At 45.9% G+C, this 17376-nt stretch overlaps 1 protein-coding gene across 1 annotated transcript in view; it reads left to right on the forward strand.

Moving 5' to 3' along the window:
• SLC25A22 (solute carrier family 25 member 22) overlaps positions 1 to 17376 on the forward strand; it is a 55119-nt gene that overhangs the window by 26926 nt on the left and 10817 nt on the right. Inside the window, exons 4-6 of the mRNA XM_062619129.1 lie at positions 339 to 394; positions 6133 to 6223; positions 16041 to 16159. Of these exons, the coding sequence (XP_062475113.1) occupies positions 339 to 394; positions 6133 to 6223; positions 16041 to 16159 (266 nt within the window). The remainder of the gene's footprint in view (positions 1 to 338; positions 395 to 6132; positions 6224 to 16040; positions 16160 to 17376) is intronic.

Genomic DNA, 17376 nt, shown 5'->3' on the forward strand with positions numbered 1-17376 from the left:
TGCATGGGGATCTGCTTGTTGAAGCATCTCGTGCACATTTGCCACAGGGGACCCTGGATAGACAGCCCTTGCAGTGACAGTTTTCCCTTTGTGTTTCTAGAAAGCAGACAGCGCATGCAGGGTGAGGCGGGGGTTTCAAAGCCCCAGTGAATTAGGGGCTAAAGTTTGACTGGGGCCTGAACAATAGTGCATTCAGAGGCTGACGTCGTTCTTTTCTCAGCTCAGGGTTTTGCTGACAGGTCAGAAATGAAAATCACTCCAAGAGATTTGTTTTGTTTTTCTCTGCTGTCAACCACCTTTGAGCCCCTGTAGTTTATCTATCTCTGTTTTGTCCGCAGGTCTGACTGCCTCATTAAAACAATTAGGTCGGAAGGCTACTTTGGCATGTACAGAGGTAAGTAAAGCTGAGTCAGGCATGGCGCATATTTTGTGGTTGAAGCACTTGTGCATAAGTGGGAGGAAAAGCGCATGTTCTCAGGCTTACAAAGCAATAACCTAGCAATATCAGAAGATGTTGAAAGGTGCATCTGTTTCTGAAAATAAACTCCTTCATGCTAGCTGTCTGCTGAGCTCTCCACCATTGAGTACTTGAGTCCTCCCCATGGCTGTTTTGGTGTTAAACCTTACCATTTACTGAAGTTAATCTTTACGAGCAGTTTAAGTGAAGCTGCTGGGCTTTGTTTCAGGACTCTGTGTGTGTGTGTGTTTTCCAGTTTGGGCATAGTAACTTTTGTCAGAGGGGCAGTAGCAACCCTTTTGAAGTGTCTTTGTTTGTGGTTGGTGATTCAATTTATGTCAAAGCCCACCACTAACATGGTCAGGCCTGCTGTCCCATCTCATTGACAAGGTATCTCCAAAACTAGCTGTCTCTCAAGCACGCCTGAGTGCTTTGTTCAAGTATTAAGATAGATAAGATGCAATTAAAAAAAGTTAACCTTTCCCCAGAAAGAAACTCCCTTGGGGTGATAAGAAAATCAGAGGTTTGCTCATGGTAGAGCTTCAGGTGTTTGCTAGCAGGTTAGCATACAACAACCAATCTCCTGGCTCTGTGGCTTAGACTGTCTGTTGCAGGAGTGAGTTCCTCAGCTGACATTGTACCTTTTCGAGTTTAAACACAAAGTCATTGAAAGTTTTTGAAGATTTTGAGGAGAGGGGAACAGCAGGCCAAATTCTGACTTTACTCATAGGACAGGAAAATGTGGAATATTTTCTTGGCTTTTGGCACAGTCCAACTGGCTTAATCAGCACTGAGCTCTGGTTCATTTTATATACTCTTATTCAATTGCCTGCATATGCCTTTTTTTCTTTTCCTCTGAGGCATTCTGATAGCATTCTTTGTGGCACCCATTCGCTTGTAAAGCCTGATTAAAGTAGTGCTTCGATTAACCGAGTCCCTGCTCTTTGTTATTTCAAGTGGGAGTCCAGAGATGCTGGTACCTTGCTGTTGGCATCTCTTGCCACTTCTTCCATAGCTCCTCAGGAGCCACAGCCGCTGCAGCCAGCCAGCCTGGGAGCTGGTGCTGGCTGTTGAGGCAGTGTTTCTTGCCCAACTTGCTGGTGGGCGTTTTGGGGGAGTGCAGTGGATGCTGGGGATGGATTGGCTGCTTCATTCCAGCTTTCGTGGGAGCAGGAAACAAGACAAATAACCCCGAGGAACCCTGGCAAGGTCTTTCTTCAGTGCTAGCAGTGACATGCTCCCCTTTGATTTTTCCCAGAAGCTGGCTGCCTCTGTTCCTAGCTGGGAACAGAGCCTACATTAACTTTGGGTGTAAATATGCAGTGGCAGGCTGATTGGCGGGGAGCAGAAGGAAAAAGCGGGTCTTGGAAACTCACAGATGAGACTGTAGGTACTTGGGTACAGGGTACTTGGGAGAGACAGATCAGTCCTGTAAGGTGTAGGGTGCTGGAGGAAATGTGTATCTCCAGGCCACTTTTCACTCCCAAGCGGAAGTCTCAAAGGGTGCAGTGGGTTTTGCATAGCTATTGCTTTTCCAAGCCATAATGAGTCTGGTCAGCTTGGTCCATGTCCCACTAACTTTGTACCTCTCTGTTCAGGGAGCTGAGAGTGGCTTGGATTTACCTGTCACCTTCTAGGATTAAATGGGGAGCTGGTTTTTGGAAAGGGCTTCTGTCAATACCTCCAGAAATTCATAGATGTCTCACAGTGGCCAGGGTGCAAAGGTGAGTCCTCCAAGTACAGCAGTCCCAGTTCTATGCCTCAGTTCTGTGAGCTGACATTAGCAGCCCTTCCCTCCCTCCTGGGGAGAGGATAGGTGAATAAAATACATCCAATATTCATGAAGAATGTGTGAGTAATCTTCTTGGAAGAAGGTAAAGAGACAGCTCAGACTTGCAGGCAGGGGAAGATGAAAATCAAGACTGTGGATTGATTCCTGCTCCCTCAGTCTGTCCCATTTCCCCAGCAGAAGCTAGGGGTGACTCATAAGCTCTTATTTGCAGCCTTTAAGCTGAAACTGGGAGGATTATATGTTAATGTGCTGAAGTGCCACCTGCCATGCCCCATGGAGGAGTCACAACTGCGTCAGTCTTCCCCACAGGGTGCTTGGCCTCTGTTGGAGGACAGAAAGGGTCTGCTTGGGTGCAGCCATTCCCACTGTGTGATTCCCGGTCTCCCTCACCTGTCAATCAAAGCTCCTCAGTATAGAGGAGAGGCTTGAGCTAGTAGGATACTTTTTTGCAAATCATTTCTTAAGTGGGGGTATGTAGGCAGACAGTCCTTGCTCTCTATGAGTAGCCGTAGTGAATTGTGTGATGCGTAAGGCAGTCCCAATATTTCTCCCAAGCTACAGGAATTCTTACATTTGCTTGGTGGAGGAAAAATAGTGTTTTTCTCGTGTTTTTTTTTTCCATAACATTTAGGTAGCAACAGTGCCGCAAAGCTGAGTGGTGCTGTCTAGCCCTGTCTGTGCTCAGGGGACAACAGCATGCTGCCTTCAGGCATGATGCCAAGCAAGTGAATCCATGGTGCCTGTGGGCTCCTGGACCATGTGGACATCAGTGGAAGGGTACGTTGGAGAGGTCCACTGTTTCCTGCTACAGTCCATGCAGAAGCCACTTACAGGTCCCAGCAGGCATCCTGGAAGTCCCACTGCTATTTGCAGACCAGCTGTTTAGTCTAGCTGGCAAGTCAAAGGCCTAAATGAGGCTGGGGAAATGCCCTTTGCTGTTGGTGACATTTGGAGGGTAGCTACAGTTCAGCTACCGTAGTGTGGCAGCCTTCCCCAGCCTCTGCTAATAATACCTTCCATATTGCACCAGTGCCATGCTGGGTATGAATCAGTCCTGCTGTTGTGGAGGTTGCTGGTGGCATATATGCCTTTTATGAGAAATGTGTGTTAATAACAGAACCCAAGGCTTGGTGAGAAGAGGGCACTTAACGAGTTCAGTTGGCAAACAGCTGGTTTTGACTGTATTTTATTTTATTCTTTGTAGTACTTCTGTACTTCTTTGCAAAATATTTTCTGTTTTTTAATGGTAGTAATTTACTTTTGCGATCTGTTTGTGTGTCATTGCTTCTGGTACCTGTAATGTTGCCTATAGGCCAAGGTTAGCTTTAGTTAGGGAAATAGTCATTGGCATAGTGAGAATTGAAGAGCTAGGAGATTTATAAAAAAGGTAGAAAATGCCATGGAAAGCATATAGCCAGCAGCCGGAGTATCTGATTTCTCCTCCTCCAGTGAATTGAAGCTGTTACAGATTATTGAGGACAGGGATTATCCATTCTCTGCTAAGGAGTTTACTGAAAATATCAAAGATGTAGGAGAAAACCCAGGTTCATTAACTTTCCTCTGTATGTTGGGTGTTATTGCCCTCTATATTATTTGCAGTTGAAGGAGGAACTACTGTGAAAGCCTCTTGGCTCCTGGAGGAGGTCAGCACATGGAAGCGTACCTCTTGCTTACCTTTCTTCCTTGATGTTTTGGAGTTTGTTTTTTCTTTCAGTGAACCGTTTGCACTGGTGTTAGATTAGCAGGTTTATTCTTCTCTCTTTTTCTCCTTGTTTTGCCAAGGAAATGGTTATTCATGCTGCATGGCAGTAATATACCGGTGTTTTACCTCCTAGCCGTTAGGAGTGGGGTTGAAGCTGTCTTCAAGTGCATTTCCAGGAAACACTTCATGGGTAGCCACTTCCACATAAAAATCGGGCTTCATGGATTTGCTTTGTAGATGCTGATGTGATTGACATTAAAAGTGGAGATAGAGCATGTGGGTCATGTCTGTGTGGCTTCTCATCACATGCAAGAGTCTTGGCAGGGGCATATGATGTGTAGGAAGCACATCAAACTGAAGCAGTGCAGCCACTGGTACACTTTGAAGTCTGCAAAAACTCTGGAGTATGAGAGGGCTACCCTGCTCCCTGGGTAGGTAATTTGGCTCCTGTAGAAGATGATGGCATTTGCTGGGTGTCATGGCCAGTGTGGAATGAATGCACTGATTTGATTTGCTGCGAGGCAGGGTTACTCTGTTTTCTGTGAAATCTGAACATGGCAGTTGGAAGAGGGGGAGATGTGTTGGGCTGCACAGCCCTGCACGGCAAAGTTGTCTGTTTTCTTGTGCTATTTCCCACATGTTGGAGATGTGTCCTTTGAGGAGAGGATGTGGAGCCAAGGTTTCTCATGTCTTGGTCCCAGTTGTACTGGTCCCAGAAGTCCCAGCTGCAGTTTTGCTACCTAATCTGAGGAAAGTTCTCCCAAACCCGTTGTATTTCCATGTCTAATTTAGGAGTTCTTTAACATTTTTTTGGGGGGGAGGGGAGTCCATCCTGAGGATCAGAAGACTGAGTTGCCTTTCTTTAGGTGTGTTGAGCCCGCACAGCTCCTGTCAACTCAGGTTCAGAGCTTCTGAAGATTAATCCCAAGTGTTCAAAGCCTAGTGGAAGTGCAGGCTTCCCTGCTTCTTTTTGGAAAACAGAGGTTTGGGGCAAGTTGTTTAAATCTCTACCATAAGCATAATGGCAAAAGGTATATGCTAGCTTTTCTGTTTGTCCTTGCAAAGATATTCATAGGCCATTAGGAAGTCTCCAGTAAAGCTGCTTTGGGGGCATTAGAACTCGGAATGCTTCAGTGCAGGCAAAGAGAGCTTGCAGTCATCCACTGGAGGACCTTTTGCGCTATAAGATCTAAAGGAAGGAGAAGATTCTGGAGTGTGTTAATACAGTGCTGCAAAACCTAGTATGTTCAGAAGGGACTGACCCTCTCCTCACCACGTGTTTTTGAGGACAGCTTGAAAGCTGCCTCCCAGCCACTGTGTTGCACTAATACTGGTGTCCATGGCCCACAGCAGCCTGCCAGGCCACGCAGACCTTTCATTGTGGCAGGCACAATACAGGAATTTACTCCTGACAAAGGGACAACCCAGCGGGAGCTGGTGGTGAAGCCAAGGCTTGTCTACACTCCAGGTCCCCCAGCAAGCCTTGCCATGGTGCTCAGAGGGGAATTTCTGCACCCTTCAGTTTGTGGTGGACAAAAAGCCACTTTTCAGCTGTGGCTGTTCTGAGGGTGACACCCAGTGGTGATATACAAGGGTTGATCTAGAGCTGGCTGACTTCCATGCAGATGAGCCAGCTGACTAACCAGCCTCTAGGTCTTTCAGTGGCTCTGCCTTTTCTTGGCTACCCGGTAAGCAAATTGATCTGCTTTTGGTGGTAGTGGTGCAGGAGCACTAGCAAAAACATGGGCTGTGGGGCTTTCACTTCTCGGCCGCAAAATATTTGTAAGGGAGTTGGGAATGGTCATTAAACCAACTTACACTCCTTTCCTGAAGGTCTGATCTGCATCCTTCTGGATTCTTAGGAATGCATACTTGGATGAGAGAAGAGGATGCATGTTTGCATGGTGGAGAGGTAGTACTGAAGCTAAAGAAATTACAAAAAGCATTGCAAATGGAGTAGAAACACATCAGAGGATGTTTTGAAAAACCCAAGGTGTGGGGAGGCAGAAATGCTATTAATTTCCAGGGGTGTTTCATGCTTCCTAACCCCTTTGGTGCTTTGGGAGCTCTCCTTCCTAAGTCCTTGGTTTTGAGCTGGAGTTACAAGCATTCTTGAAAGATCCAGTTAATGGTTCTTTTATTCTTGTTCTCCAATGGCCTTTTCCTCTTTTCCTTGCTCAGGGGCTGCAGTGAACCTGACTCTGGTTACACCAGAAAAGGCCATCAAACTGGCAGCCAATGACTTCTTCCGGCACCACCTCTCCAAGGACGGGTGAGTAGGGGGTGCAGACCCTTCATGTTCAACTTAAAAGACTAGTCTGATGAAGGTGTCAGGGCAAAGGTCAAATGGGGTGATGTGACAACTGAAATACGAGTGAACCTTGAATGGCTCAGCTGGTGATTCCATTTGGGCTAAGGATGTAATGTCTAAAATGGGAAGTGAAAAGCATTCCACTGGATGACTGCTTTTTATTCAAGCTTCTAAAAATAGTCTCAGATCTAAGCCAAGGCTAGCAGGTCCAGAATTTGTAGGCAAAATACTTGAGAGGAGCCCACTGGCACTGATCACTGAAACAGCTGGTGGGAGGACCCTTATTTTCAGCATCCTATTGGATTCTGTTACGCTCTTTCTGGCTTGAACAGATGGCAAGGTCAAGTTCTGTAGACCCCAAACTTAGTGTCTTTCTTGTCCTTTTGTAGCTTGAAAACAATTTTAGAGAAGTAGTGAACCTGAATTGATAAAGGGCACTTGCAGTGTTGCCCAGCAGCTGACCTGCAAATAAATGCTGAAGGAATAAAATTATCTGCTTAGCTTGCAAGTAGTGGTTAGTTCATATGAATTAAATGTGAAAATGTGAGTATATCCTGGTTTCATCTGGTATAGAGTAAATTGTCTACCTAGTAGCTTGTACAGTGCTTTAGTGTGAGAATAATGTTGACATCACACTGATGTTTTAGTTTTTGCTAAGTAGTGCCTACCCTACATCCAGGACTTTTCAGTCTCTCATGCTCTGCCAGTGAGGAGGGACACAGGAAGCCAGGAGGGAGCAGAGGCAGGACCCCTGACCCAAACTAGCCAAAGAGATATTCATACCACAGCACATCATGCTCGGTATATAAACTGGAGGGAGTTAGCCAGGAGGGGCCGATCTCTGCTCGGTAGATTGGCTGAGCGTCAGTTAGTTGTTTTGTGCATCACTTGTGTTTCCCAAGTTTTATTCCTCTTCTTCTTTTTTCCTATTATTATTGTTACTCATTGTTATTATTTCTATTCTTACTATGTTTCACATTATTTCAATTATTGGATTGTTCTTACCTCAACCTGTGGGGTTTTGCCACCTTCTGATTCTCCTCCCTGTTGCACTTGTGGGGTGAGCAAGTGGCTGTGTGGTGCTTAGTTGTTGACTGGGTTTAAACCACAACAGAGTAAATGACTCTAACTGAGCAGCTGAGAGGAGATAGACCCTGAATGTTTAATGTTATTTTCACCAAGACATTTTCTCTGCAATTTGGAGAACACTTGTGTCTCCCTTCAGACAGAGACTTCTCTGCAGAGACAGCCGGTGAATGGCACTGTCTCCAGTTCTCAGTGACAGTAGTTGGAAAACAGCCTGCTTAGGATATGATCCTGACTCACTGAAAACACTGAGCTCTGCCGCAATTACTTGATTTAACAGCTTCCCATAACGTACCACATCAGTCTCCACTGCTGGAGATGAGTGGCTGAACAACTTCAGTGGAGATTGTGGACTGACACAGGTTGGGGATCTATTTTTTTCATGTACCTAACTTTTTTTGTTCTGGAGTCTTTTAAAGTAGCAGCTACCATATGTCTGTGTGACTCATCAGCTTGCAGCTGCTTGTGATTTTTCTGTCTCTTCAAATAGTGTCTGTTCTGTGCTCTGCTCAGACAGTGGGAGGTAACAATGTCCTCATTACGCCTCACTTCTACCAAGTGGTGGGTGTGATCCCTGCAGCAGACAACATGGTGGGCCTTGGCATACTGCAGTAAACAGGAGCACAGCTAGCCCTTTGCCACCACATATAAGGTGAGATGGTACTGGAAAGACAAAGCTTAGTTGATGGTACTGGAAAGACAAAGCTGCCTCTCCTTGTACCACCACTGAGAGAGTGGCCCATGAAAGAGAGCAGACCACCATGACAATGTATTTGTGTTATGTGAGAACAATTACTGCTGTGATGTTTCAGCCATTAAAACATGACATGTTCTGCTCCATGAGACATACAGACTTCCTCATGGAACAAATGTGTGTGTTGGCCTCTCAGTGCTGAGACAGGCTTTGAGCAAGTGTTTGGGTAAGTGGGATGCAGCTGTTGCCTCAAGCAGCTGAGGTCTTCACCCAGGCATCTTCCAGTTTGACTTCTTGGTTCCTGGCTGATCCACACATGACGTAGATGATGTGCTGTGCTCGATTCAGAATAAAGGGGAGAAAGAATTTTGGCAAGACTAAGACACGCTGTTCTCCTAAAACATGCACTGATGGGACTGGCACTACAGTGACCTGGAGCAGGAGCGTGATACCACTCAGGTAGTCAGGACATTAAGCATTAAGCATTCTTTACTCCTTTAGGGAAAAGAAAGGTTGGGCCACGGTTAGATGACAAAAGCTATACAGCATGTGGAGTCAGTCACTCATCTGATTCATCTACTATGAGGGGCTCAGATGAATGAAATCTTGTCAGCTCTGCTTATGAGGGTAGACAGCATGAGCTGGACAGAGAGGCAGAGCCTCTCTGTGGTACTGCTGTGAAAGATGGTTTGAGGTGTTTCTGAGTAGAAATGTCAGTCCAAGATGTGATGCAAAAGAAAACGCCTTGCAGGCTGGCTGTGGCTGGCATAGGCTGTGAACCTATGATCTAGCTGGAAGTTTTGGTGCATGTTGTGACCTTGCTTAGTACATTGGGAGCAGGGGGTGATGGAAAAGGCCATGACATTACCAGTGAGGATAGGTGCCCTTAGAAACTGTAGGGCAGCTGCTTATTTTTGAATCATTTTTCTTTGTGCTAGGGAAATCGCAGGCCTGGAGATGGAGAATGTAACCTGCTGGAAGGGTTGTGCCTGACCATGCTGCAGTCATTGCATGCTGCCTTTGGCAGTTCACAAGATCTTCTATTGTTGCACATGACAAATAGAAGTGATGGCGAGGGGCCATTTAATTGACACACGAAGCTGTGTCCCCCCTAAGGGTTTGCCTTGTTTTTACCCTCTTTCCAAGCTGTTTGCAGTCTGCCAGTTTCTCCCTTGAGATGCTTCTGTCCCCTCCTCCTCAGTCGTCTCTGTAAGACGGGGCAGGATTAGCAGTGCTGGAATCCAAACTCATCTCCTAGCCAGGGCAAAACTGGGTACATACCTGCTAGCACATCACAAGGCTGGGCCACCTATTTCGCAACTCCAGTCAAAGCCTAGGTATGAATAACAAAAGAGTGCAGGGTTAGAAAGGTGAAGATTCAAGCTGCCTGGCATGTCAATGTGGTTTAATTTCTGGATGTGTAATTGCAACAGTGAGGGTGTTATATGGTGTAAAGTGCAGCTGACGGAGTTAAGCTCAGTGTAAGGCTGGGGTCTTTTTTTTTTCATGCTGAGCTACCAAGATTTTGGTAGCTCCACAAATAGCTCCACTAAAGTGCTGTTTGCACAAGACAGACTATCTGCTATACATTCACTGTATGCTGTGCTCTTAGGCCAGCATCCCAAAGGATGCTCTGGTGCTTTTCTGACTCAGAGCTGCAAAAGGCTTCTAGACATTCTGACATTGAATGCCTTTGAAGCTAAGCTTCTAGCACTTGATTTCCTTGAAATGTGTTGCCTGGATTGGAGATCCTTGTCTGATAAAACATGCATGTTTTATCAGTATTTGCTAATTAAAATATGCTGAGTATGTCCTGCATGTGCAAGTGGAAGAAGGACCAGAGAGTGTGGTAAGTACAGCATAACCCAAAATAGCCTCAAGTTACACAACAACTTCTAGTGTGCATTTTTTTAATCCTTTTTAAAACTTACGAGTTGAAATGAACTTGCTTTTAAACTGTTAGGAAAAAAAAGAAGTGGCATAAAGTGTGTTTTCAAAAGGCCAGACTGAAAACAACATCTGTGGCGTAGGAAGCTCCTGGCTGCAAATTGCTGGAAGAGTATCTTGGGGATGATTCTATCTATCACAACAGGTGTGTGCTAGATTCTTTTTTCCCTGGCCATGCTCTAGGATGCTGCTAGAGGTAGAGTAGTGGGGCAGTAGGACCTCACATGGGACTTCGTGCCCTTTTGGTGCACCAATCTCTCAGTCTGAAGATGTGTATTCCTGCAGCTCTCTCTATCCTGGGACCAGCTTGGGGGAGCATTTCTGCTCATGCAATGCTTTTCCTCTCTTTCTGGTGCAGGAAGAATGTGCTCACAGGCTAGGGGAGTGGGTTTCTGCTTCTTTACCTGTTTCTGTTTTGATGTCAAGACCATTATGACAACTTACTTCTACAGCTTCTTCTTTTATGAGGAAACAAGACTGTGTTGGTCCTCCCAAGCTGTCCTGATCATTTAGGAACAAGGGAGGCATGAGCAAGTTGTATGAGTGCAGGAAACCCCCTTGCTATGCCTTGGAGAAAAGGAGGAAAAACAAAATACTGAAAAACATGAAGGGCACCCCATGATCCTGATTGAGAAAGGCAATAAAGGTCAAATATTATCCTGTAATGACTTTGGCCTGAGGGCCTCTGCGATTCCCAAGAGAAGTAGAAGAGGTGACCCACAGAAAAGTCTTCAGCCAAGTCCTGGTTCTTGTGGTGCTCTGTGCTGGATAGGCCGCATGGCTGGGGAAGGCAGGATATAAGAGAAGAGGAAACTTCAAACCTTTAGGCAGCTGGAAACAGATGGGATTTTTTTCTTTTCTCTAGATTTCTGAAGCTGAATGTGTTGAGAGACCCAAAATCTCACAATTACTGTTAAAATAGCAGCAGCTTTGTTGTCCAGAGCAGAGGACGTAAGGAGTCACTAGGGGTAGGTGAAGCACTTAGGTATAAAGCTAACAAAGCAATTCAAATCAGTAGTACACCAGCGTGCATTTGTTGAGTTTTGGGTGCTCAGTTTGTGAGGCCTCGTTGACCGATGTAAGTATTGACTACTTTCTGTGTCCTCATTTGAATTTGGGTGCTAAACACTTGATAAAAACGAATTCCTTTAAAGTGTCCTACAAGATTTCATGTTTATTTCCAAAGTGTGGATGCCAGACAGTTGTTGTGTTTGGCATGTGTTCCAGGTTTTGTGGGCATTTTTCAGGTTCTCGGTTAAGTACTTGGCATTGGCTGTGGTAAAAAGTGTCTCATGGTTCCTTATAAAAGCAATTTCTTGCTCATAAAAACTCTCAAGTGTCCCTGGATAAGTTTGCTGCTGCTCTTCTCCAAGGCTTGTTATACCCTTATATCTCCTGTCCTCTTCAGTTTTGACCTTCACTTTGTTTGCTGTTCTGCAGTAAAGGCTGGAAATCTGCTGACTTAGCAGCTCAGATTCCTAGGAAGACCAGGACAGTTGTGTTAATGGTGTCTTTGCTGATGCCAGCGGATTTTCTTACTTTCTGTTTCCCCCTGCCTTGTAGCTTTTTGTAGAGATAAGAAATAGCCAACTGTAATCCTGAGACAATGAAGGCACTTTTCCCATGCAGATGGGGAGACTGGAGCTTGTTCTCTATTGTCTTCACAGCTGATGCATCTCCCCAGAGCTCCTTCCTTCATCTGCTCCTCTTTCAGCCTCTCTGAAAAAAAATTCAGCCCATCATGTATTTAGGTAGCCATTGCACAGCCTGGTTGATCCTTGAGTTGCTGAATACTCAGGCTATAAAGTGAGGCTCTCTATAGGAAGGAGGGAGCATGCTGCTTGTCCTGGTGCTGAGCTGCTGTGTTACCTTGCAGACACTGTGCTTAGGTCTTTCCCTGGGCAGGAACCCTTGTGAGCTAAGGCAGCCTCTCTTGTAGTTACCCACTGGATGTATGGGCATTTCTTAACGCAGATAACCTTCATCCAACCCACTGGGACTTTAGGTGGGGGAATCCAGCCCTTCCCCTAGAGAAAGAGCCAGTTCAGAGCTGATAATCTCATTATGACTATTCAGGGATAGCTACTAGGGGTGTGTGGGACTTTAGTGTACAAGTTCAGGGAATTGCAGTGGGTTGAAGTTGTAGATATCAAAGGTCATCAAAGCCAGAAAGTAAATGCATTTATAACTGTTAATCTAGAGGGAGCTAGAGATGGGCTGTTTGATCGCAGAATACACCCATGAAAGGAGCATTGCTCTTGTCTCCATTCCAGGTGCATGTCTTGGGACAAAACACGGGTTATATCCATGTTCAGCATGCCCCAGTTGTGTTGCCCTGTCCATTGTTCACTTCCACAGACATTTGTATTGGAACAAAACACTTGGGATCTCCTGCCAGAGCAAACCTGATCTAACGGGTGCAGGCACAAAGTCACCTTCCTCTTGGCTTAGTCCAAATGACAACACAGAGCAGCCAGAGGTAGGTTGTACCATACCTGGAGAAACATCTGCCAGAGCTGGTGGCATTACTTTGAGGTGGATCTGTCCCACATCAGTGCTTTGTTTTGTTTGTCTGAGGCATGTTTTGCTGACAGATTGCCCTCCCTTTGAAGGACACCTCCCGTGTGTTGGTCCCCTAATCCATACCAAAGACCCACTGTTTAAATTGTTTGAAAGCACCTTGCTCTCTCTGGTTTGAAACTTTTGGGGAGCTTCTACGATCTGTTGGGTTGACAGATGTTGTGGTTTAACCCAGTTGACAGCTTGGCCTCATGCAGCCCCTCGCCCACTTCTGCCACACAGTGGGATGGGGCGAGAATCAGAAAAGTGAGACAACTCGTGGGTTGAGATAAGACAGATATAATTACTTCTAATACGTAAAGTAAGAGCTGCACACAAGCAAAACAAACCAAGGAATCCGTTCACCGCTTGCCATCAACAGGCAGGTGTTCAGCCATCTCCAGGAAATTGGGGCTGCATCACACGTAATGGTTGCCTGAGGAGACAAACACCATCATTCTGGATATTTCCCCTCGTCTTCCTACAGCTTTAGATGCTGATCATGACACCACATAGTCAGGCATATCCCTTTGGTCAGTTGGGGTCAGCTGTCCCAGCTGTGCCCCCTCCCAACTCCTTGTGCACCCCCAGCCTACTCACTGGTGGGGTGGTGTGAGGAGCAGAAAAGCCTTAGCTCTGTGTAAGTACTGCTCAGCAGTAACTAAAACTTCCCTGTATTATCAACATTTTTTTTCTGCACAAATCCAAAACATCACCCCATAGGAGCTACTGTGGGGAAAATTAACTCTATCCCAGCCAGAGCCAGCACAAGAGACCAGAAGGAGATGCAATTTTGTGAGTGAGGAAGCTGGGGGCAGTAGCCTCTTCGGTAGCAGATAAAAACATATGGCTTTGTGTGGATGTTTCCTTAGGTCAGGGATTTCCTGTCTTTGGAAATCTTGTCAGCCTTATTCTTGAATGGCTGGTTTATGGAAATGGTCCAGTGAACTCATACACAGACAACATTTTTCAGAAACTCAAAAAAAATCCTGATTTATTTCCATGTGACATCAATGTTCCAATGATTTCAGAAATCCTGACTTTGGAGTGATGTGTTGCTCTTGAAAAACTTTTATAAGCCTGTAGTTCCTGCTTTTTGACTTTATTATTTTTCAGCTGTAGTTTGAAATTCTCATTTAGATCAAGCATGAATCTTCTACCCCTTGACATTGTTAATTTGTCACTAATTATTACGTGTTAGTTTAAAAAGTGGAACAACTGATTTTTGCCAGTGTGCAATTTGGGGGTATTGTGTGTATGTTGTATTTAACACCCTCTTGCTATGGTAAAAGATGGTTTCTGCATTTGTAGGGCCAGCTTCTTCTGTTGTTGCAGCTTTTGAAGTTAGTTGAGATGCGCCAATTTTTAAACTACTAAGGACAAGACCTGCGATGCCTTAAATATTTAACCCCCTTTGTTATCTAGAGATGAACCATTTTCAAACTTGTTTTATGTGCAGACTGGTGGTGTTTTGCAAAGGGAGTTTGACCCTTGTATGGCAATGGGTGAGAAAAGATGTGCTTACTTTGGGCTGTTTTTTTTAATTGGATTCCTTGCAGTTCCCAGGATATGCAAACCAAAAGCTGCAAGCCCTTGTTCTAGATGCTTTTGATGTACCTGTTTGACATCTCTATAATACACCCATGCACATAAATCCTTTTCTGGGTCACACTGCCATAGCTTAATAGAGTTCAGTCAAGGCAGGCTGACTTTTGTTGGTTGGCATAATGGTCCACAGATGAACACATAGGGCAAATCTTCCTGATCTTATGAACTGTGTATCAAAGCAGTTGCCCCAGATGAAAGCTAGGATGCTCCACAGCTCTTGCTGAAGTGGAAGTTGCCCTGCTGTGCTGTAGAGGGAGACTGGCAGCTGGCTCCTTTGGTCTTGGCCACCTCCAGGACGTCTGGATTTGCACACCCTTGCATACCCTCCAGGAGAGATTGCTGCACACACTTCAGTGGCCCCATGGATAACTCCAAGGGAGGGGTTGTTCTTTGCAGCTTCTCATCTATGGGGTGATTTGGAAATGGGAGACTGTGAAATGTTTCTCCCTTCAGCATCACAGAAGAGCTCTATATTTAGTCCCTGGTAATCTCTGATGTGGCTCTGTGCCTCTAATCCCCTACTCCAATATCCTCCCTGGAAAAGATGAGAAGTGCAGAAATTGGTCTGGCTGATGTGGTTGGGTCAGCAGGATTACAGTGCATCTCCCCTCCCTTTCCTATAGGGCTGGCTTTGAAACTTCTCTGCTGGCCCACAGTGCCACAGCTGTGCTGTGTGTGCATATGAAACCCCTGGTAAGGTAGTATGACTTGACCCTATTCCTTTTGCAAGGGAACAGAGTATACCATTGTGGGACTGTTTCTGCCATAGCATGGGACTTGCTTTGAGTAGGTTAAGATGAGGTATTGCTGCAGGAGCGGGGCTGGAGGGAGTAAAAATAGTACTTGCATTTAAAACAGAAGAAGAGGAGGCTGTTTCCCTCTGCCTGTGTGATCTATATATGCTGCTTTTTCCTCCCTTTTTAGAAAAGAGCAGGTCAGAGGCACTTTTTTTAATCAAGTCTGTGTTTTCTGGTGCCAAGAGGTGAGATTTTTTTTAACAGGGTGAAAACTCATCAGTTTCTAAAAATTGAAGCTTTCTGAGCATTTACATCCTAAATTCCACTCTGTAGTCTTAGCCAGGCTGTTCCATGGCTTTGATATGGAGGGAGCTATGAAATGCTGCATTTTGTTAGGCAAGAACATGTTGCTGATAATCGCTGCTCTCTAGCACAGAGGATGCACAAAGCTGCAGTGATGGGGGTCCATCCCATCCCTCATCCCTCGGGCAGGACCAGTTTAATACAAAAGCTACTTTTTCATGTTTGGGAAGGCTGATGAGGTAAAGAAGGTCCTAAACACAGGGGAGCTGCCTCCCTGACTCTCATGTTTGCTGTTTATTTATTTTGCTTTTGTCAAAGAACTCCAAAGCAGCAACTCGGGTATTTTCCCTTCTTGCCATTTAATTTGTTTGTTTGTTTTGGGGGATGTTGACAATGTTTAGAGGACTAGGCTGGCAGAAGGAAAGCTGCTTATCCCTCCTAATTCTCAGGTCCTCTGCAGCCCCTTGAAGTGATGCAGTTTCTAAAGGCTATGCCCTGACCGGGGCAATGCTGTCCTGGAAGAGAGCTGCAGTTCTCTCACTGGGCATGGAGAGGGTTGTGTGTTCCCTTCTGGGGCTGTTCCAGCTGGGCTTGTGGCTTTTTCTCAGTGTTCTGTTTCTGGTGACAAAATGGATCTCTTCTTCCAGAACAGGTGATGGTGGCAGAGATTCCAGGTCTGGGCTATGCTGACCTGTCAAGCCTAGAAGGTTCTCCTTTCCCCTGAGCTGCCTCTCCTATAACCCCCAGGGTCAGAGATGTGCCTGAGCCCCTGCTAGGGGAGCTGCTGCAGTGTTGTTCCAGGCCACCTCCTCTGACTGACTCTTTCTCTCTTTTCTTGGGGCAGGAAGAAGCTGACACTGCTGAGGGAGATGCTGGCGGGCTGCGGCGCAGGTACCTGCCAGGTGATTGTCACCACTCCCATGGAGATGCTCAAAATCCAGCTGCAGGATGCAGGGCGAATTGGTACGTGGGCTTCTCTTCCCTGGGTGCTGAGCAGCTTTGGGAAAAGGGCTGGGACTGGACTCTCAAGGCAGAAGGGGAGGTAATGAGTGGAGAAAACCCTTTGCCTTGCACCTGCTCTCCTAAGTCAAAGGTATCTCAGGCTGTAGTAGAAGTTTCTCCTCCTCTTCCCACCTTACTTTCCCCCACCCTTTGTTCATCTGGCTTTGCAGAAGCCCTTATAGTTGTAAAAGGTGATGATTTTTTTTTTTTGGTCAAAACAGTAGCTTTGGCAAGTGAAACAGTAAATACTGAGGTGGATGGAAAGAGACAGGAGAGATGACTGGGTGATCAGCTTGCAGGTGTTTGAAACTTGTTAGTTACTGTGCATCCAAGAGGGGATTAGCATCTTCCAGTGCTTTTCCTGTGGCAGTTCCTCCATCTCCATGTTTTCTGATGTCTGTTCTCTCTTGTGCCTCCTTGTAGCACCTCCCTAACAGCTTCCCAATGGGATGTGTCCTTTCCAAATTACTTGTCTCCCCTCTTACTCTTTTTTTTTTCCTCTTCCTGACAAAAGCAGCAGATTTTGTAAATAAATACAAGAGTAAATAAAATTCTCCCAGCGCACTGGATTTGGAAGACGTTTAGGGTCAGGCTGTGGGGGCTGTGGACAGGAGCTGGCAGCCAGAGACAGGAGGGAGTGTGAGCCTTTTGTCTGAAGCTGGGGGGCATTTCTGGTGAGAATGGAAACAAGAGTCTGACATGGGGTCTCTGGAGCAAAGGGCTGTTTGCTGTCACCTTTCCAGAGGTCAGCTGGGTGGGGTATTGCCTTGTTCCCCAGGAGTCCCTGTGTGACACCATCAGATACCATGTTTGTGGCCCTTCCTGGAAAATGGGCGAATTTGTCCTTTAATCTCTCTTTGATGTGGCATTCCTGAATAATCACGGATTTATTTTTTCTGTCTTTGCTGTTTTTAATGCAGACCTTATCCTCTTTGTGTGTATTATTTTAAAATGTTCGAAGGAATTAAGCTGTGGTTTCAGGGTTCAGAAGAGGTTTTTGCTGCTGTGAACAGCCTGTTCCCTATGCGGCAAGAGGCCTGTGGTGTGCTGGTGGTAGCCAGCGGTTTGCCTGCAGGTTGATGTGCTCTCCATCTTCTGGCCAAAGGGCAGAAATGCATCAGTGTGAAAAGGCTGGGGAAACCAGATTGAGTTTATAAACGTGGCTGGGGAGCTCCCGG

This window comes from Pezoporus occidentalis, unplaced genomic scaffold (assembly GCF_034315485.1).
Source record: "Pezoporus occidentalis ecotype Australia unplaced genomic scaffold, CSIRO_AGI_Poc_V1 ctg21, whole genome shotgun sequence".
NCBI lineage: Eukaryota > Metazoa > Chordata > Aves > Psittaciformes > Psittacidae > Pezoporus > Pezoporus occidentalis.